The sequence below is a fragment of the Camelina sativa genome, chromosome 10 (genome assembly GCF_030686135.1).
Source record: "Camelina sativa cultivar CO46 ecotype springtype chromosome 10, ASM3068613v1".
Lineage (NCBI taxonomy): Eukaryota > Viridiplantae > Streptophyta > Magnoliopsida > Brassicales > Brassicaceae > Camelina > Camelina sativa.
The window spans coordinates 13110519-13131026 of NC_141889.1; the positions used below are offsets into that span (position 1 = coordinate 13110519).

The 20508-nt window shown below is 35.2% G+C and overlaps 3 protein-coding genes and 2 pseudogenes across 4 annotated transcripts; 1 reads left to right on the top strand and 4 right to left on the bottom strand.

The window, feature by feature from the left end:
• Positions 1 to 502: 502 nt before the first annotated feature.
• On the top strand, positions 503 to 3867 carry LOC104718897 (cytochrome P450 97B3, chloroplastic-like). Its single transcript, XM_010436717.3, has 14 exons — positions 503 to 811; positions 1040 to 1220; positions 1317 to 1424; positions 1510 to 1594; positions 1687 to 1928; positions 2024 to 2197; positions 2262 to 2309; positions 2383 to 2442; positions 2527 to 2613; positions 2702 to 2790; positions 2873 to 2964; positions 3053 to 3114; positions 3201 to 3350; positions 3482 to 3867. The coding sequence occupies exons 1-14, from the start codon at positions 672 to 674 to the stop codon at positions 3698 to 3700; spliced, it is 1737 nt and encodes a 578-aa protein (XP_010435019.2). The 5' UTR covers positions 503 to 671; the 3' UTR covers positions 3701 to 3867.
• On the bottom strand, positions 3561 to 6949 carry LOC104720365 (putative serine carboxypeptidase-like 30; annotated as a pseudogene). Its single transcript, XR_015569044.1, has 10 exons — positions 6673 to 6949; positions 6408 to 6515; positions 6204 to 6301; positions 5964 to 6051; positions 5798 to 5897; positions 5397 to 5693; positions 5027 to 5160; positions 4839 to 4938; positions 4438 to 4543; positions 3561 to 4167 (listed from the first exon to the last, which is right to left on the bottom strand). The product of XR_015569044.1 is annotated as a putative serine carboxypeptidase-like 30 (transcript).
• Positions 6950 to 9139: 2190 nt separating this feature from the next.
• On the bottom strand, positions 9140 to 10710 carry LOC104741606 (uncharacterized; annotated as a pseudogene).
• Positions 10711 to 11522: 812 nt separating this feature from the next.
• LOC104718895 (extradiol ring-cleavage dioxygenase) lies at positions 11523 to 12955 on the bottom strand. Its single transcript, XM_010436712.3, has 3 exons — positions 12556 to 12955; positions 12038 to 12417; positions 11523 to 11959 (listed from the first exon to the last, which is right to left on the bottom strand). Exons 1-3 carry the CDS (start codon positions 12790 to 12792, stop codon positions 11767 to 11769), a joined length of 810 nt encoding a protein of 269 aa, XP_010435014.1. The 5' UTR covers positions 12793 to 12955; the 3' UTR covers positions 11523 to 11766.
• A 255-nt stretch (positions 12956 to 13210) lies between these two features.
• On the bottom strand, positions 13211 to 17348 carry LOC104718894 (protein FAR-RED IMPAIRED RESPONSE 1). Its single transcript, XM_010436711.3, has 8 exons — positions 16997 to 17348; positions 14473 to 16716; positions 14331 to 14384; positions 14136 to 14204; positions 13980 to 14042; positions 13818 to 13886; positions 13690 to 13737; positions 13211 to 13595 (listed from the first exon to the last, which is right to left on the bottom strand). Exons 2-8 carry the CDS (start codon positions 16600 to 16602, stop codon positions 13542 to 13544), a joined length of 2487 nt encoding a protein of 828 aa, XP_010435013.1. The 5' UTR covers positions 16603 to 16716; positions 16997 to 17348; the 3' UTR covers positions 13211 to 13541.
• Between the last annotated feature and the right edge of the window lie 3160 nt (positions 17349 to 20508).

A 20508-nucleotide genomic window follows, 5' to 3' on the forward strand; every position in this document is an offset into this window, starting at 1 on the left:
AAAAAAACCTAAATGTATTTGGAAAAAACTCACATTTTTAAGTAAAAAAGATTACTAGTCATAACAATGATACTAGTATGCAAAATCGCACATCTCAACTAAAATAATTTATTCTTTATTTTCTCTCTAATTTTTCTTTATTCTGTTTTTTTATATCGTAGTTGGCCATTTAACTGTAATTGATTTACAAGAAATGGAGGTTTTAAATACAACGAATAGTAGTCATTTAGTAATATTGCCTAAATATATATCCAAACTTTATATCCAAATTAAGATGAGGTTTAAAAAAATTATATCAATTTGATATAATATATGTATTGTAAAAACCAAACTTTATATAATCCCTAACAACATTCTGATATTACAAAAATTTTGGTTCGGTTCTTCAATTTCAGTTTCAGTTTCGGGTCGATACTTTTGGCTCAGTTAATTTACCAAACCTACTTTTGCGGTTTTGACCATCTGACCATGTGCTAAATCTTTGCTGAGTTAGATAATAGAAAGACACGTGTCAGTTTAAACAGCACTAAACAATCTTTGTTGCAAGTTCAATCTTGTGTCGTTTATGCTTTGAAGTTGGCCATTTTCAGCATATAGATGAAGTAAAGAAGTAGAAAACATGTTCAAAGCTCTTCAATCTTTAGAATTAGAGCTTCTCGTTTCATTTGAAGATGGTAGCTGCCATGGCTTTCCCTGCCGCTGCTACTCATTCCTGTTACTTCCATGGCGGCGGTGTTCATCTGGGTAGGAGCGATTACTCTCAGACTCTTTACTCTTCTGTTTATTCCCGGAGAGCTTCAGTTTCCATCAGGTTGGGGTTTCTCTGCTTTCTCCACCTTCCAAAATCTCTTTTCTTTTGTATTGCAACTTTAAGATTAGGTCTGGGTTTGATGAAATTTGGGGGCTTTTTGCAGTTTAAAGTATTGATTTTTTTTTAATGTGGGATTGTGAAAATTTAGAACCAAAGAAGACAAAGTTAGAGCTTTTGGAATGGTATAGTTGTTGTAAACGGAGTTTGATTTTGTGGGTTTTTGGTTAGGTGTCAATCTACTGATACCAAAGAGCCAAAGACGAATGGTAACCTTTTGGACAATGCGAGCAACCTTCTTACTAATTTCTTAAGTGGTGGAAGTTTGGGTTCAATGCCTACTGCTGAAGGAGCTGTCTCTGATTTGTTTGGAAAGCCTCTCTTTTTATCTCTTTACGACTGGTTCATGGAGGTACATATAATGTGGAATTGTGGATTCATCTCAGTGTTGTACTTTTTGTTAGCTAGTTTGTTTGATTCTGTGGTTTTTTTTTTTCTTGACTTAAAGCATGGAGGAGTGTTCAAGCTTGCGTTTGGTCCAAAAGCTTTTGTTGTCATCTCAGATCCTATTGTTGCAAGGCATGTCCTACGGGAAAACGCATTTTCTTATGACAAGGTAACCGAAGCTAGTATTCAATTGATGAAGAGCCATTTCTTTTGTTCACTTCTGTACCAGCAATTAATGTCCTGTGTTTCTCTAGGGAGTTCTTGCTGAGATCTTGGAGCCGATTATGGGAAAAGGGTTGATACCAGCTGATCTAGATACCTGGAAGCTAAGGAGAAGAGGTATAAAGCACGTTGTCATCTCTATGTTTTAGATATTGCAGTGTCATAAGCCCATGGCACTAATGATTCTTTCCTTCCAATATGTGTTGTAGCTATAACTCCTGCGTTCCATACAATGTATCTGGAGGCCATGGTCAAAGTATTTAGTGCCTGCTCGGAGAAAATGATATTGAAATCTGAGAAACTCTTAAGGGACAAAGAAGTTTCAAGTGGAGAGGATGTGATCGAGTTGGATCTGGAAGCAGAATTCTCAAGTCTGGCTCTTGATATAATAGGGCTTAGCGTGTTCAACTACGACTTTGGTTCTGTCACAAAAGAGTCCCCTGTGATTAAGGTATTTGAATTTTTAAATCATTCTACTATTGAATTGGCTCTTCACTAGTCTTTCGAGGTAAGCTGGTTCATTGATGTTTTCTGTTAACATCACAGGCAGTTTATGGAACTCTTTACGAGGCAGAGCATCGATCTACTTTCTACTTCCCGTATTGGAATTTTCCTCCTGCCAGATGGATAGTTCCGAGGCAACGAAAGTTCCAAAGCGATCTGAAGATTATAAATGATTGCCTTGATGGACTCATTCAAAATGCCAAAGAGACAAGAGAGGTATTTCACTTCTTTTCTTCTTGATTCTGCTGTTCTGTTCTCATTTTGTTATTTCTTCTCCCAGGAAACAGATGTAGAGAAGCTACAGCAAAGGGACTACTCTAATCTCAAGGTTTATCTAAGAATCCTTACCTTTTTGAATCCCATTATGAAACACCTCTGATTGTAGACTCTTGTATCCATAGGATGCAAGTCTTTTGCGGTTCTTAGTCGATATGCGCGGTGTTGATATTGATGACCGGCAGGTAAGATTTATCACTTTCTGATTAACAAACTTACATACTCTTTTGTGTTTGGTTTATCTGTTTTTGACACAATTGTTTCTACAGCTGAGGGATGACTTGATGACTATGCTAATTGCTGGTCACGAGACAACAGCAGCAGTGCTTACTTGGGCTGTTTACCTTCTCTCACAAGTATGCACCTAAGAGTCTTTTTTACATTTTTTCCGTGATTGCTTCAAACCTCACTGTACAGTCTTAGCATTCTCTATTAAATTTGCAGAATCCTGAAAAGATTAGGAAAGCTCAAGCTGAGATTGATGCCGTGCTTGGTGAAGGTGCACCCACTTATGAATCAATGAAAAAGCTTGAGTACGTTTAACTTGAAAGACATCTTCTTTAATCTTATATTTTGGTCTCTACTTAAGTTGTTGACGTTTCCATGCTTCTGCAGGTACATACGACTGATCGTTGTTGAAGTCCTTCGTCTCTATCCTCAGCCACCTTTGCTCATCAGACGCACACTCAAACCAGAGACCTTGCCCGGTATATTTCAAACTCTAAACACATCGTATCTCCACAATTAATTGAGAGTGGCTTAGTCCAGAGCTCATTTATCTGCTTGCATTCACAGGAGGATATAAAGGTGAAAAAAGTGGTCATCAAGTTCCAAAAGGAACTGATATCTTCATATCTGTGAGTGGCAGTTTCTAAATTTTTAGTCGTTCCACAATAGGAACCCGGATTTTTCTTAGAATCCCCTGTTTTGTATTTGCTTACAGGTGTACAATCTCCATAGATCTCCATACTTCTGGGATAATCCCCACGATTTTGAGCCTGAGAGGTTCTTAAGAACAAAGGAGAGCAATGGAATTGAAGGATGGGCTGGCTTTGATCCATCTCGAAGCCCTGGGGCACTATATCCAAACGAGGTGAAAACCCAAAACTTGCAAATCTTTCTCTTAGTGAAGGATCAGTCTTTCTCAAAAAGTACTTCTGTATTTTACCTCTCTTATGCCTTGTAACAAGACTAACCTTTTGAGTTGTATTATGATGAGAACAGATCATAGCAGACTTTGCATTCTTACCATTTGGTGGAGGACCAAGGAAATGCATTGGTGACCAGTTTGCCTTAATGGAATCAACCGTCGCACTAGCTATGTTGTTGCAGAAATTCGATGTTGAGCTGCGTGGATCGCCGGAGTCCGTTGAACTCGTGAGTGGCGCAACTATTCATGCCAAAAATGGGATGTGGTGTAAACTAAAGAAAAGGTCAAAATGAAATTTAGGAGAGGCAAAAAATACCTCAATATTAACTTGAAAGAGTGTAAATGGGAGACAAGAATTGCTTATGATTCAGCAAACGTACATTTTGAAAATTACTTGACGTAGTGTTGTTGAAAGCTTCCTTTGATCATAAAGATCATTACAGAGAAAGTTACATAGTAACATACATCTTTTGGCTTACAATCTTTATTTATGCATATGCCATATCTGACGAGTTCAAATTACAAAACCCACAATCTCCCAAACCTTTGAAAACTTCAAAGACTCATTATATAAGATTACAAAATCATGTTTTTAATCCTTGATTTTCGACTCAACCCGCGAGGACTGCAGTGGAACCCCTTTGATAAAGGCCGAGAAAAGAGCGAAGGAGCTGCTTGGTTTGAAGCTAGGCACTGTATGTCCAGCTCCTCTAAACGTAGCAAATGTTAGACCTTCGTATTCTTGAACCCACCCACTTACCTGTATTGTTCATTATTGATCTTTGGGTGTTTTGTAAAATCTTTTATAATCGCTCTTAGCATAATCTCTTTTAGCATAATCTATTTTTTTTTTGTAAGCCTAAGTTATAAACATGCAGATATAAAAGTTATTTTTTCTTTTGAATATAATTTAACATTTATTCAAAAAAAATCATCAATAAACTACCGGTCTAATCATAATCAAATAAGAATCTAAGTTAACCGGTTAATTAGATGATCCATCATATGTAAATTGTGATCATGTATTGACCTGTTTCTCATGGTACCATGGTCTCCAAGCTTTATTTATGGGTAAGCCAAGTGTGTTTAAGCTATACCGAGTTCCGAGTACTGGAACACATCCGTCTGTGTCACCACTGAGAGCCATCACAGAAAGGAAACCAAGACAACGGTTTAGTGGGATGGCCGTTACGTATGTAGAGTAACAAAAATTAATGTCTTCCATATATAAAGTAGAAAAGCTTTAAAATGTATAGTGGTAACCTGCGTAAGAAGCAACACAATTTGTTATTACTCTATTTTCAACACATTTTTTTGTTGTATAATAAAAATCCTAGTCATTGATTAAAATTAAATATTCAATCTTGACGTATAGGAGGATATGACTGATTTTTTTTTTTTTTTTTTTTTTCATGAATGCATGTAATTTACCTGCAAACCCATATCTTTAATCCTCGATCCCGCGATGAGTTTCTCGAATATAGGCAATACTGAGGTCACTAAATAAGTCCAGTTATGAAAGATCTCCATGCTGTAATCTCATAATACCAAAAATTGTTCAGACAATTTTTATCATATATCATACAAAAAAAAAGGAAAAGAAAATATATAACACATACTTGCAAATGGTCCAGTTCTTGAGATTAACACCATCACTTGCGTGAAGAGCTTTCTGAACATCTGCTCTGTTATAATATATTTTCACGTAATCGTCTAAACATGGGGCATATCCACCCAAGCGCCTTCGTGGCATCTAAAGCATGCAAACAATATAAATTTGTTACGTTTACTTGGTATAGCTTTTTAATACCTCTATGTTTTATAAAGAGTCTCATTTTACTACTTTTTACACAATTAAGAAAAATTTGATAATTTTGGAATACCCTTTGTATTAAAATAAATATTAGTTTGGAAATGTAAATTTTGGCGTAAAATATAAAAGAATACTTATTTTGTTGATGTGATAACTTAAAAATATTATACACATACCCGCTTAGATTTAATGTGATAATTTGTATTGAATTGTGCTGATGCCAAGTAAGACGATTGCACAGAACCTCCTTTACAAGCGGAGGTATAGATGCTATAGATATCGATCTCCTTGTACTGCTTGTCAACTTCTGCCATGGCTTCATTGCACTCAACATTGCTCCAAACATCGTCGCTGCTGAAATTGCACAACTTGTTTATGTTTCTATGTGTCTCGTCCGATATCACTGCGTGGCTCCATGCATAATCCACCCAACCTCTACAATCATCTGGATTTGATGTATCAGGATTCCCCAACTAGATAGCCAATTTGAACATATGATTTGAATTTAGGATCTCACAATGCAAATTTTATAGTTTATTTAGTTACACTTAGCTAGTATTGAAATATTCAAACTTACCAAAAAAAAAACCTTCAGATTGATGTGAAGCGACAAATCATTGTTCTTTTTATTGTTATCGTACACGACCTCTGCTAATTGGGGTACGTATATTCCTGCGAATAAAACCCAATTTTAGACATATTAATTAAAACTTAAAATTAGATGGTTTTTATATTAACGTGCCTAACTTTCTCCTGCGATATAGAACTCATTTCCTCTGTGCTCTGGGAATCTCTTGAACCAGTTACAAAGAAAAGTGTATGCATCTTTTTCTGTCATCAGAAAAAGAATAAAACATACAGTTATGTTTTACTAATATTATGTATGAAATCCTTTAGTTTTAGGGACAAATTAAGACTATATATATATACACCACTTTTTAGGACAAAAAAAAGTATATATATAGTATGAATAATAGACTTACTTGTAAAGTGATCATCAAGATTTAGATAATCGCGCTAGTTGTGTTTGAATACGAAAACCTAATGCCAACGGGAGATTCTAAAAACAGCATGTTGACCTCTGCATACGCAAACCAACCCTTTCCATTAATTATTATAAAATTATATGATGATGATGGTGATGATGATGATGATGATAGCAAAATTGTATAATAAAACAAGATTACCTTTATTCCATGCATATGGATTAAGTTTAAGTCCCTTTTCGTTGGTGTCCGCTAGAAACGGACCAATTTCTTGTGTTGCTCCATATCCCACAGAAGAGCACCCTGGACCTAGCTATAACAAAATTCCAAATGTCCTCCTCGCCCATAAGACAACATAAGAAAATTACAAACTTAACCATGCATGGAACCGCTTTATCAGTCTACTTTTTCACATGTTATCATTACAAAATAAATATTACAATATTTGTAGTTATATCGGGTTTACCTCCATTAAGCCAGAGAACTAAAGGTTTCTCTCTAGGGAGATCCATGGCCTCAAAGAACCAATAAAACAAATCTCTTCCGTTGGATTTATCGACAGGAACATAACCAGCGTAATGTCTGAAATTCACATCAGGCTGTCCGGGCAAATCTGTCACGAGATCTGCCTCTTTGGCCAAGAAATTTTTATGATGTTGTCTAGCACACGAAACCACTTCGACTAGTATTAAAAGAACAGTAAACCACAATAGATTAGGCATGCTCTTGGTATGATAATCCATTTGAGATGTTTTGGTTGTGAAGAAGATCCAAGACTAGATATGTCTATTTATAAGCTAAGAAAGCTACTATATGTTTATTAATCTATTATATAAGCTATACGATCATGAAATTTTCGTGTGCTTTCTGAATTTTTCTTAATTAAAATTTTCATCTGTGAAAGACTAGTCTTGTGTGGTAATTAGTGGCTATAGTCTGTTGAGGTGGTCGCATGATTCCATCTTTTTTCTTCACCAGTTCCATCTATTTAAAATAAAACCTAAGGATAGGGGATAAATTCGTATATTGATTAGTGGACGTAGCACTTTTTTCTTTGATGGGGTTTAACTAAGTCATGGTCAAAAGTAACAAAAAATTAAATAAACGTTATATATAACCTAAGAAAATAGGCAGATTAATCATTCTAAACAGTAGGGAAATTCAAAAGGTAATTCTCACAAATAGTACAAAAATAAAATTTGTTTTCAAATTTAGCACATTATATATAAATTCTAAAAATAGCACAATATTTTGACACTAAAATTTCAGAATTAAAACCTAATATATAAATATTAAATCATATTATCTCAAATTATACCTAAATGTAAAACAGAGAATTCAAAAAGGTATTTTTCACAAAAAAAAAATCATCAGGAAAATTAAAAGAGTGATTCTCACAAATTGTGTTCTCACAAATTATGTTAAAAACTTTCAAAATGTTCCATATGTTGTTGCTCAACATTCAAGTTCAAGTGCGGATACAAAAGAAAAATAAGAAAATGTTACAAATCTTGTTTCTTATATCAGTTCCACTACATACTATACAAACAACTAGTTTGGTAATAAACCAAAACAAAGAAAAGCTAAATCAAAAATCAAAAAATCAAAAATCAAAAATCAAATATCAAAAATCAAATATCAAAAATCAAATATCAAAAATCAAATATCAAAAATCAAATATCAAAAATCAAATATCAAATATCAAATATCAAATATCAAAAATCAAAAATTAAAAATCAAAAATCAAAATCATAATCTACCTCATTTTTCTAACTCTTGCACCTTGTCTACCTCTTTCGTGGTGTGGTGCGGCCGATATTTCTTTTTCTATTTTCATACGATTTCAGATTTTGGCTAGAATATCCGCCATTTTTTTCACACCTAGAGAGAACTTAAAAACTTCAAAATTCACCTACTAGTCTTGCAATTTTTTGCTAGATTGAGAAACAAGTTAATCTCCAATCTTTCTAATATCCACTTGATAGTGTCTAGCAAATCCTTCGAGCGACTTGTTAACAATTCTTTCTCCAAAATTTTCTTTATATCAATCCATAGTATCTATCATGCATTCAACTCTAGAAATTTATTTTTTTGAGTCGCTAAACAGTTTTTTCGAACCATTAATCTCAATGTTATGGTATATCCAAAATTTGTTATCAAGATATGTGTGAATAAACCTATGGACCTCATAAAACATATTCATTGAGGTGAGGGACATCTAGACTAGATGTTTTAATGCATATATGCTTGTAATCCGTTAGTATCAACGTCTTAGAGTTAATTAAAACTGTACCAAACTCTATTATGTCCTCTCTTAGATATTTCAAAGTGATAAAAACAACATATTTTTTCCTCAATTTTAGTCATCTACCACACAAAAAGACAAAACACATTTGTTTAATAATTAAAAGGGTAATTTACATATACTCAAAATAAGAAGTATATATATATATATATATATATATATTTATATTCTTTAATGCACTTAAAAATGTACTTCAAAGTTTCTCACTTAGTTACACATCCATATCTATTAGAATTTCAAATCACAACATATGCTATAAAATTCAGTATTTAAAAAAAAAAAAAATAATAATAATGATGTAGAACCACTTGAAATGAACGTATGCAAATATGCTATGAATCTTTTGGAAATGATCGAAAGCAAAGACATTTGAATTTATAAAAATCTAAATGTTTAGACTGTGAATTATGGTGTTGACAAAAAAAAAAAGACTGAATTATTGTGTTTTGGGGGACCATCGGACCTAATTTCTCCTTTTCTCGATCAGGCTTAGAATTCAACCCGAGTAGTGGTGTAAATAACTTTAGCACAACGAATATACCACTATACATGGTTTGTCAAAAGTCAAAACTAAAATGGATTTTCAATTAATGTGGACACTTTAATCCACTCAATAAATCGTAATCTATGCATACATTCTTCTTTTTTTTTTTTTTTTTTTTTTTTTTTTTTATAACCTGAATATTACAAAAGCTATGACAAAAAGTCATGCAGTATTTTGTGAAACAAGTCACAAAATTTTAAAAGCTACAAAAGCAGTATAGAAATAGGTCAATAATACAAGCAGACCCATAGATAGTAACCGAATCTTCCGCTCCGGTTGGCTTTCTTAAACATCGAAAAGACATCTAGCCACGTCCCCGGTTCCCGCGTCCACGGCACCCACGACCACGTGATCTACGTCCCCGTTGTCCTCTCCCTCGAGCAATAAAAGACTCTTGTGTCTCTTTAGCTTTATGGAAGGTTGAACCGGTCTTTCTCGCAGTAATCTTTGTCCGGAAGGAGTCATATGGTCCATCATTTCAGATTCACTATCAGAATCCTCTGCATCAACTGAATCTCCATCTGAGGGAAGTGAATCCCCATCTGAAAAAGAAGAGCCCAAACGGCTAAACTTATTTTTAGCAAGGACACTTCTTACCTCTCGGTCACTAAAAACATCACTATCTTTTGTGACTGCAACTTCATTAGCTATTTCGGTATTGCAAACAGCCTTAGATAAAACTTGAACTTCCACATTTGTATGGCAATCTGCCACTTTGGTGCATAGATCTGAGACTTGTATTAGGACAGCCTCAATGGGTAGGGCTGAATCGTCTTGGACTTTGGAGCCTTGTTGAATGACAACATTCGTGGATTCATGTTGAAGATTGATTGGAGAGACTAGAGCTGGGGCGGTAGATAAACTAACATTGGCAGGAGCATTGACCTCATTAGAGACAACTTTGGTGGCTTTTTGATGTGGCAACTTTTGGTTCATGCAACGGGAAGCTTTATGTCCTAACTGTCCACAATCTCCACACTGAACAGGAACCCAAGCGTATTCAACATCAACCATAGATATGTTTCCCTTTTTATCCACAGTTGCAATCCTAGGAGGGAATGCTTTACTCAACTCCACTTCCACCAAGATCTTAGCCTCACCCATTAGAGCAGGGTCAAGTCTTGGTTTGTAAGTAGCCATAGGAGCACCTAAACCTGAAGCAATATGGCTAATTCCTGGAATTGAGTAGAGACTGTTCGGAATCTTTTTAAGGGTTACCCAAACCGGAATAGTCGAGATATCTGGGATATCAAAAGTATCTTTGGAGTTCCGTCTTCCATGTAATCCGGTGAAGTAGCTCTATACAGATTCCTTGCTGCAGGATCCATTTTAGCAGCCCAAGGAAACCATTTTAAGTGGTACAGTCCATGCTCCCTTGAGAGGTGAGGAGTGAGGAGAGGATGACAATGGAGGAGCTTTTTTGGGTTGAGTAGCGGGTTTTTGTGTGACAAGGAGAGATGGCAGAACGGAGACGACTTCACCATCGCAATTGACTCCCTCAGACTCATCTTGTACGACAATGTTACTCAGCCGAGAGATTGTTGACATGGTAGTGACAGGAACTGTGGGCTTTAATCTCGGAAAATAATCTGTAATTATGCGAGAAGAAGAACCAGACAAAGCTAGTGACGATCCAACTCTTGATGATTTCGCCAAGGAGGTATAAGGGGAAGAACAATCTCCCCTGTAGCAACAACCGGCTGAGATTCATCAACCAAGGAGATCACCGCCGCTTGAGGAGGAGGTTTCACCGATGGAGAAGAAGTCTTCTGGGTCCACCGATGAAGGTGCGGCCACCGAGGATCTGGAGGATCGACGGCCACTCCTTCTCCTTCATGAACATCCTTGGTTCCGTTGACGTGAGATAAACCCGAGACCGATTTCATCAAAGGAGGTGCTGGCAGTTGAATTAATGAAGCTTATCTTGCCAATGAAGAGCAGGAGAAGCAGCCGACGACGACTCCGCAGTTGCAGCTTCGCCGGAGAAAGCAAATCTGAAAGCTGAAGTTTTGGTTTCTCCGATCCTATTCGATCTCCATTTTTCCTCTTTACATCTTTGTTTTTGATCTTTTATTTTCTTTTTGTCTTTTAGTTGGTTTCACATTGGATTTTGACCACAAAAAAAAAGTTAGTTTCACATTGGATCTACTTTAACTTAGAACTATTCTTCTGTCTTTTTACTTGGTTTCACATTGGAAATATTTTTCAATTGATTAGTGTTAATTTGTGACCTGTTGACGAATACTAGGATGAGTCATACTCACTAAGCAAACCCCTTTTGAATACTAGGATGAGTCATGAATTCATAGGATGTATGACAACTTGACAAGTACGTGTTGTTAATGCATGTAACATTACATAAATGACATGAAAGCAGTGGCTACTGGCTATTAGCCACTAATACGATTGTGAGAAACTCGCTCAGAATAAGTACCAACACATAGACATAGTGATAAGTCAGCATATATAGCAGCAGAAACACTCTTGAGATTTTAAAGGTTCAGATGATGAACAGAGAAAAGCTAATACAGAGATAAAAGTGTTACAAATACAAAGAACACAATTTCTTTAAATTCACATGGCATATTCATACATAATAGTACAGACTCAGAGGATCTGTATTTTTGTATACAAGACAGGATTAGGATTATTAGATGAACACACAAAAGCTTAATCAAAGACAAGTGAAGGAGATGAAGCTTGAAAATGTTTCAAGGAGGAGAAGTGAAGCTATAGGAAGAATAAGACAAGGTACCAAGTTGCCAACTTGTATGGATTTGCTCTGCTTTTGCATCTGCACCTGCTGCACCCATCGCAACATGTAACGGATACAAATGCTCAGGCCATGGATGCGCCATTTTCGCATTGGGAGCTTTCTTTTCCCACTCATTCACATCTCCATATCTGCAAAAAACACATACACAATTAATGATTTGTTTTCACAAACTTAAGCAGCAAAAAAAGGTTTAAATTTTCTCTAACCTTCCTTGAAGGAGAGAATCTCTAAGCCAAGTATCAAACTCCAAAGCCCAAGGAACCGATCCGCCATGAGCGATACTATGGTCAAGCTTCCTCAAGTTATGAGTAGCACTTCCAGAGCCAATGATAAGCACACCTTCATCTTTCAATGAAGCTAACGCTTTACCCATGTTATAATGATAACTCCCATTTTGGTTTGATTGAACAGAGAGTTGAACAATAGGTATATCAACTTCTGGATACATCAACATAAGAGGAACCCAAGCTCCATGATCAAGTCCTCTCTTTGTATCTTCATCAACACGTTTCATTCCTCCTTCTTTCATTAACAACTCTTTAACCCTCTTCCCTAATTCAATCGCTCCTGGGGCTTCATATTTCAACTACAAAAACATAAAAAAAAAAAAAAAATAGTCCCAATAGATTTATAAAAATCAAAACTTTATGCTTCATTCAACGATCTAAGAACCCTAATTGTGAATTTGTTGGTTGACCAACAAAGTTAGGGTTTTTTTGGTTACCTTGTACATGGGATCAGGGAAGCCAGAGAAATCGTGGATCGTTGAATTGCGAAGAACAGTGTTGACCGTTGGGTATTTGGTGTCCCAATGAGCAGAGATGACTAAGATCGATTTAGGTTTTTGAGGAAGAACTTTGTGAGTCCATGATTTGAAGAATTGTCTCGCTTCTAAGGTATCGTCTATGCTTAAAGTTGGAGATCCATGAGACAAGAAGAAGGTTTGATTCACTTTCTCCATTAGGAACTGTATCTCTCTCTCTCAACCTTGATTCTTTTTTGCAAATGTTTTGTTTCACCAACTCAGGTAATTTCTGGTTTTCCCAATTTTGATCTTGTCTGAATAAAGGACAGGGACAAACCCACCAAACCCCAACGACCAAGGGATGAGTGTCTTTTACGGGATTAATCAAGAATAGATTAGCAATAATAATAATTTTTTAATAATTCCAAATTATCAAATGTAATTTAATTATAACCATACAAGCATGTGAATTTGTCATCTCTTGTACTTTTAACTTGCGAATTGTTGTTATCCCTATCGGGAAAAGACTATCTAACTATTTATCACTAATTTTTGTAGATTAACTCATTGTTTGTTGCATTTGAAGATAGTTTTGTTCAAATTTAACCATCTCTAGGTTGGCTCCTTTGACTACTTTGGTGTTTCCTTAGTAAAACTTAACAAGGAAGAGAATTCCAAATTACAGACAAGACTTTGTGTATCTTCTAGATGAAGTGTTACAGCCTACAGATGTTGCATTCTACGTAATCCCAAATTATTCAATCAGATACACAAATAATTCACATACATCCACACATCAAAAGCAGCCAATTCCCATAATGTACAGAAAGAACCAATCTAAACGATTTCGTCTTGTCATAGCAAACTCAGCTCCAAGAAAGAATCTGGATTTCTTCTTCCTCATGTTTGAAACAGCTTCTTCCTGAGACAAACCTTCTCTCAAAAATATTCAGTAACGTGTTACACTATAGCTGCCTTGATGAACTGCCAGGCATTTGGGCAGATCTCAAATGCTCTTCCTGGAAGAAAAAATCAACACGTGGTTAAAGAACAGAAACATAATTTTCGTTCAAAGTGTAGCAACTTGGAAGAATCTATTCAGACAGCTGAGACCTGTAAATTGTAAGTGAAATTGGGAGGAGGCCTGAAATCCATTTGGCCCTGCGCCAGACAATAACACGAAAAATAGTTACTAATAAGATCATGCTTCTATAATCAGTCTAGAGGATTTTATAATGTACCAGCCCAGGCATGGCTTGCTGATTCGCAAAGAAACTATCCTGCACCGGTGCTATGGAGTTCAGTTGTCCCTGAAGTCGCAAAAACCATAACATATCATATTATTAACTTATACTAGGCACATATTTTAGCGACTCAAGAACTCAAGTATATACTAAACCCACCAGGCCTTGGATGGTTCTTTGATTAACATAGTAGCCTTCGTGAGGTGGCTCCATTAAATTTAACTATATCCACAGTTAAAACAGGTTTGAGTATCAGGGTAGAAAAGATGTCGAAACGCATAGCCAGATTCGTAAATATGAATAAACATAGCATACCAATCCTTGACCGTTTTGTTGAGGACCATAGTAACCATTCATGCCCATTCCCTCTGAACTTATACTTTCCTGCAGAAACGATTAAAGTGATTAAACTATCAAGTAATATTCAAGCCATCCTACTCTTTATCTCATAAGAAAATGCACTGTAACAACGACCAAATTAATTGCAGAAATTCAAATTAAACCACAAACCATTGGTTGCAAGCTCTGTTGTGATTCAAGCATTTGGTCAGCTTCTTGTTGTCCCTGCATAAAATCAATTTGATGAGCTTAAGCCTTTGAAACTAAGAACATGCACGACTATCAAATATATTGGTTTGCAATAAAAGCCAACCTTTCTTTTCCTACAAACAGTCTTCTTTTTTGTTGCTTTTACGCCTGACATTTCCTGATTTTCTTCTTCATGAGCACCATTATTAAGCTGACTACTAGACTCAGTAATGCTGTTTCTAGCATTATTCAGATCGACACAGTTTTTCAGGGTCTCAACTAGCGTGCGCAATACAATGTTGTAGTTTTCTTCTGACACACAACCTTCCTCGCTTAATTTGATGGCTCGAGTACACAAATCATTATAACGCTGAACTCTGGTCTGTATCTGGTCTGCTCCCTCACCAGCCAATACTCCACTCTTAGCATCTTTTGTCCATCTTTTCAAAATATATCGAGGTGGGATGCTGGCGAAACCACACATCTGCAGAATCATCAAGGCATGCCGACAGAGAAACCCTTTGTATTCAAACATACGGCAGAAACAGCAAAGTTCTGACTTAGATTTGCTCCACGTTACAAGAAATTCATCTTCTTTTTCACAGTCCTGAACTCTAAACGTGGCCATATTTTCATCTTCTTTTTCCTTTCTAGGATGGCAAGCAACAACCCCCAAGACCTCGACTTGAAATTTCTTAAATATCGTGTGGGTGTAAGTTGTTGCCATTTGCTTCTCCCAGGGCGAGGGAGACTTCAATGCAGGTTGCTTGTGGCAAGTATCAAAATCTGCAACAGATTCCTCTTCATACCTATTCTGCAGAATCGCACCATACTGCCTCAAGAACTCCTTCAGCGTGATTTTCTTATGGACGTACTTATCAAAAAAAGCGTTCACACTTTCTGAACGCTGAGACGTCGACATACCCGCCAGAAACACACCGCTCATAAAAGTGGGCACCCACTTTTGGCGATGTTCATGCAACCATAGCAGCCATTCATCATTCTCAAGTCCAAACTGGCTGACCATTTTCCACCATCTCATATCAAACTCATCATCTGTCCAAGATCTAAAGATGCATTCGTTGAATTTCTGCAAGAAATTCTCGTGCCGCTTCATCACAAGGGAGAAATATTCAGGAATCTTTTCGATCACATGCCATAATGCAAAGCAATGACGAGTGTTTGGTAGGAGCTCTGAAACAGCGGCCATCAAGAATTTGTCTTGGTCAGTGAGTATAGCATTAGGAGCTCGACCACCCATTGCTCGAAGCCATGATTTTATCAGCCACACAAATGTCTCCTTTGACTCATCAGCAACCAATGCACAGCCAAGTAACATAGGTTGGGAGTGATGATTCACACCAATAAACAAAGCAAGTGGCAATTTATCATTAAACTTGACATAAGTAGTGTCAAAGGATACAACATCATTGAAACTCAAGTAATCATCTCTACTCTTAGCATCAGCCCAAAAAAGATTTCTCAAACGTTGCTCCCCGTTTAGGTCTATTGCATAAAAGAATTTGGGGTTTTCTTTCTTGATACGCTTAAAGTACTCAAGCAGCACTTGAGAATCTCCTTCTTCCAAAGCCAGATACCGACCCTTACCAACCTGACTATTGACATCACTCTGAAGAAGAGGCCCGATATTCTTATATCCCCCAGACTGCCTCGACATCTCAACATACATTTTCCTGGTCCGTTCACTAACTGCGTGCAAAATGTCGATATTATTCTTCTCAGCTAATTTGACATTCCTCTGAATCCGGAAATGATAAGCAAGGGCAGGTAAAAGCTCATGATTGTGATCCTTTATAAACTCATGAATGAACCATTTCCCATCGGGTCTTCTCTTCACATGCATACTGGCTTTGCAATCTGTTTTCTTGATACTCGACCTTCGACTACTACTACTACCCTCAGTCTCAGGAGTCACACCATATCTAGAACAAGCAAACTTGGCATCAATGAACTCTTTAGTCTTCTTAGAGCGTCTGCTGTTTTTAATCGAAGTAGTAAAACCCATAGACTTTGCGTATTCTTGATAAAACAAATACGCTGCATCATTAGACTCAAAGTTTATACCATTTCTTGGCTCATGATCCTGAACATCACCACTAAAGCCAAGATCCCCTCCTGCTTTGAGATCATCAGCAATTCCTACATCTCTGCTACTATTCGAATCAACCATAATGTCAACAATACATTCATCCCCTCCATGATCACTAACCTGATTCTCTTGCAAATCCATCATTCAAGTTAGCCACATTCGGATTCACTAACACACTCAAAAGCTACTACCCCACAGCTAGCTCCCATGAAACTTGAAACTAAAATCTTTCCACTACTAGATAATCTACATTAACACCTGAAAAAATTGGCATAACCAAACTTCATAAGAACCATTGAACGGTTTTTTATATTCCCTCAAACCAAAAGACGAACTTTTCAAACATACTTATAATACTAGAAAAGTTTCAATTTTGAGCCAAAACATTCACACAAATTGGTGAAAGAACTGAACTTTCACAAGTATCAGCATCAAAGATAGAGACTTTACTGTATCATAGAGAATTCAAAACTAAGAAAGAACGAAACTTTATGGAAATTTCAAGCCTTGAGGGATTGCTCAGGGCTTGGTGGCTTACTTCATATTTTTTTTAGGCCACCCAGAGAGCGACAAAGGGAGAGGAGGCAAAATTGAGAAGTGAAAAGAGCAAAGAAGGGAAGAACACGAAAGGAGGCAAGTGAGGGAAGCGAAGCGAGTGAGGAACAAAGGAGCGTGAGAGAAGAGAAAATCTAGGGTTCGTTTATTTTTTTGGAATTTTTAGGGATCTTGAAAGATGTTTTTTGGGGGTTTCACTCGCCTTTACACGACGTTTGTTCTCGACGCGATTTCTTCTTACAGGCGCGTCTGGCGTTTAAGGCGCGTCGTCGTTTTTGGTTCTTTTCTATTCGATCACTCGTCTAAGCGTTGCGTTTCCATATTTCGACGCGGTCAACAATACTTTTTTTTTTAATAGAAAAATTATAGGGGTGAACGACTCTCGTTCAACCATCTTTATTAACCAATCAAAACACAACAAACTGCGTTATCATGTCATATTTATAAAATAAATCAAAATTAAAATAAAAAGATAAAACAAGTTAAGGAAACCAATTATGTATTTTTTATTAAAGAAATTATGTTGGTTTAGGTTTATAAAATAATGATTAGAGTTTAGATTTTACAATTAAACGAAATCATATGTCAGTTTAGGTTTACAAAAAAGTGGTTAAGGTTTAGTTTTTACAATTAAACACAATTATGTGTCGGTTTGGGTTTACAAAATAGTGGTTAGAGTTTAGGGTTTAGATTTTACAATTAAATGAAATTATATGTCGGTTTGGGTTTACAAAAGAGTGGTTAGAGTTTAGAGTTTAGATTTCACAATTAAACAAAATTATATGTCGGTTTGGGTTTACAAAGAGTGGTTAAGGTTTAGATTTTACAATTAAACAAAATTATATGTCGGTTGGGTTTATAAAATAGTGGTTAGGGTTTAGATTTTACAATTAGAAAATTGTATTTTAATTTGAGTTTATAAAAAGAATGATTTGAGTTTAGATGTTATAATTTAAAACTATAATATAATGTTTAGAATTAATAATTATAAAATTAATTGATATACAGAATTCATTTCCTTAATCAATAATTTATTTCCTTAACTAAAAGGGGGTGAATAAAAATGGTTTACCCCTAGGGGTGAACCCAAGAATTGTCCTTTTATATATACAATAACAGAAATACGAAATTTTGTTTTTCAAAAAAAAATTATTTAGGAGGTGAATGTTGTTTTTACGAGGTTGCTTTAAACTAATTTGATTATTGTGGTATTATATACTAGATTTTTAACATACGGCGAGATAATTTTTAATAATTACTAAAAATATATATGTTGTATTTTTGTGTTTGTTTTAATATAATTTGATTCATATTTAAATTATACGAGCATCCCAAGCAAAAGCATCCCTAAGACCATCTTCATCGGTAATGTGTTTAAATGGGGTCAAATTTAATAATATTTATATTTAAATATAACTAATGTATTTAAAAATGTCAACCACTAAAAAGTAAACGTCTCGCAAATAAAGATCTTAGAGTGTCTTAACGTGTTTGTGTGGAGACACTATCATACCCTCTCTCCTATTTTTGTAATTTTGTTTTTTAACTCACTCAGTATCAGTGATGGACATGCTGAAAAAGTTTCAATAGCACTGTGGCTTGTTGATTCAATAATGGGCTTGGGCTGTAACAGGCTGGATTCTAGTTTGAGTCAAATACAGAATTGTCCCCTATGGGTGAACCCAAGAATTATCCTTTTTATATATACAATAACAGAAATACGAAATTTTGTTTTTCAAAAAAAAAATTATTTAGGAGGTGAATGTTGTTTTTATGAGGTTGCTTTAAACTAATTTGATTATTGTGGTATTATATACTAGATTTTTAACATACGGGCGAGATAATTTTTAATAATTACTAAAAATATATATGTTGTATTTTGTGTTTGTTTTAATATATTTTGATTCATATTTAGATTATACGAGCATCTCAAGCAAAAGCATCCCTAAGACCATCTTCATCGGTAATGTGTTTAAATGGGGTCAAATTTCAATAATATTTATATATAAATATAACTGATGTATCTAAAAATGTCAACCACTAAAAAGTAAACATCTGGTAAATAAGGATCTTAGAGTGTCTTAACGTGTTTGTGTGGAGACACTATCATACCCTCTCTCCTATTTTTTAAATTTTTTTTTAAACTCACTCAATATCAGTGATGGAGATGCTGAAAAAAGTTTCAATAGCATTATGGCTTGTTGATTCAATAATGGGCTTGGGCTGTAAGAGGCTGAATTCTAGTTTGAGTCAAATATTTTTTAGTCAAATTTATTATCTAACGACCATATTAGGAGATTTTATCTTATCTTATTCAAATATATCAGTACCAAAAATCTTTGATAGTATTAATTTTACTAAAATAGCACACTTTCTATATCCTATATAAACGTTAACATTGTATTATATATTGTTATCTTCTTCACCAACTCTTTCTAATTCTACAAGCTTATCAAAAAAAACAAAAAAAAAAAACAAAACAGATTGACATGACGATGGGAAAATCTTCATCGAATGCTGCTTTCGTTATCCTTTTAACTTTTATTGGTAAATTTAATGTTTTTATATAACATGGTATTAAAGAATTATATTGTGTTACTAATGTTCATATGATACAATTTTTGTGTTGTAGTGATGTTATCCATAACAGTTGAAATCGCTGAGGCGAAACGTCTCTTACTTGAAGAAACTCCTCTAGACTTATTGAATCATGAAGCTTCTTCACTGACGGTTAAGCCACTTGGTAGGTTTGAACGTTGTACGCCACCATGCAAAGAATTATGTTTTGGTACAGGCTGCTACTGCGTTTGTGAATAATGTGATCCATGTCTCAAAAGTATACATTCTAATCGCAACTGAATCAATAATAAAATACTGGTATTGTTTGGTATTGTTGTCTAATTATATTTTTATGTGAGAATGGTGTGAATCAAGCTAAGAAAAATATGTTCTTGGAAGTACTGCCACCACCGTAGGCTTTAAGTTCCTATGGATCTATCAACAATGATTTATGTTTTTTCAATCTATTTATCTATGTTTGTTGTAAGCTTGTGTTTAACTAGCCTAATTTATCCATCTATTAGGTTGATGAGCTTCTACTTGTTATCTCTCTTGAGATTGAATGAATAATGGTAATAATTATGTTTGCAAAAAAAAAAGGGGGTTTATGACCAACCAATCAAGGTTGAGAAATTAGAAGAAAATTAATTTGGTATAATTAAAGAAACAATAGAAAATTATAAGCACAGTAATATTTGAATCCCAAATAATGCAAAGACAAAAATATAAATTAAATAAAACAATCGAAAAATACTATAATAAATTTTAAAATACAGTATTAGGAAAAGAAGACGCATATATTAATCTTTTTTTTGGGTCAACATATGAATCTTACCTATTACCAATTGAAAAATGAGAAAGTATGAGAAAATTTTGGTTTAAAAAAAATAAGAAAAATTTACCTTCCCATTAAAAAAATTTATAATTAAACAAAGA

Bases quoted from the DNA above. Each gene is read 5' to 3' on its own strand.
- LOC104718897 (XM_010436717.3), top strand. From the start codon at position 672: ATGGTAGCTGCCATGGCTTTCCCTGCCGCTGCTACTCATTCCTGTTAC. The intron at 1,425-1,509 runs GTAACCGAAGCT...GTGTTTCTCTAG, and splicing joins ACGCATTTTCTTATGACAAG to GGAGTTCTTGCTGAGATCTT. The intron at 2,965-3,052 runs GTATATTTCAAA...TTGCATTCACAG, and splicing joins CAAACCAGAGACCTTGCCCG to GAGGATATAAAGGTGAAAAA.
- LOC104718895 (XM_010436712.3), bottom strand. From the start codon at position 12,792: ATGGAGAAAGTGAATCAAACCTTCTTCTTGTCTCATGGATCTCCAACT. The intron at 12,418-12,555 runs GTAACCAAAAAA...ATGTTTTTGTAG, and splicing joins TCCCTGATCCCATGTACAAG to TTGAAATATGAAGCCCCAGG. The intron at 11,960-12,037 runs GTTAGAGAAAAT...TGTTTTTTGCAG, and splicing joins GATTCTCTCCTTCAAGGAAG to ATATGGAGATGTGAATGAGT.
- LOC104718894 (XM_010436711.3), bottom strand. From the start codon at position 16,602: ATGATGGATTTGCAAGAGAATCAGGTTAGTGATCATGGAGGGGATGAA. The intron at 14,205-14,330 runs GTTTGTGGTTTA...TCGTTTCTGCAG, and splicing joins AACAGAGCTTGCAACCAATG to GAAAGTATAAGTTCAGAGGG. The intron at 13,596-13,689 runs GTCTCAGCTGTC...TTTTTCTTCCAG, and splicing joins ATTTCACTTACAATTTACAG to GAAGAGCATTTGAGATCTGC.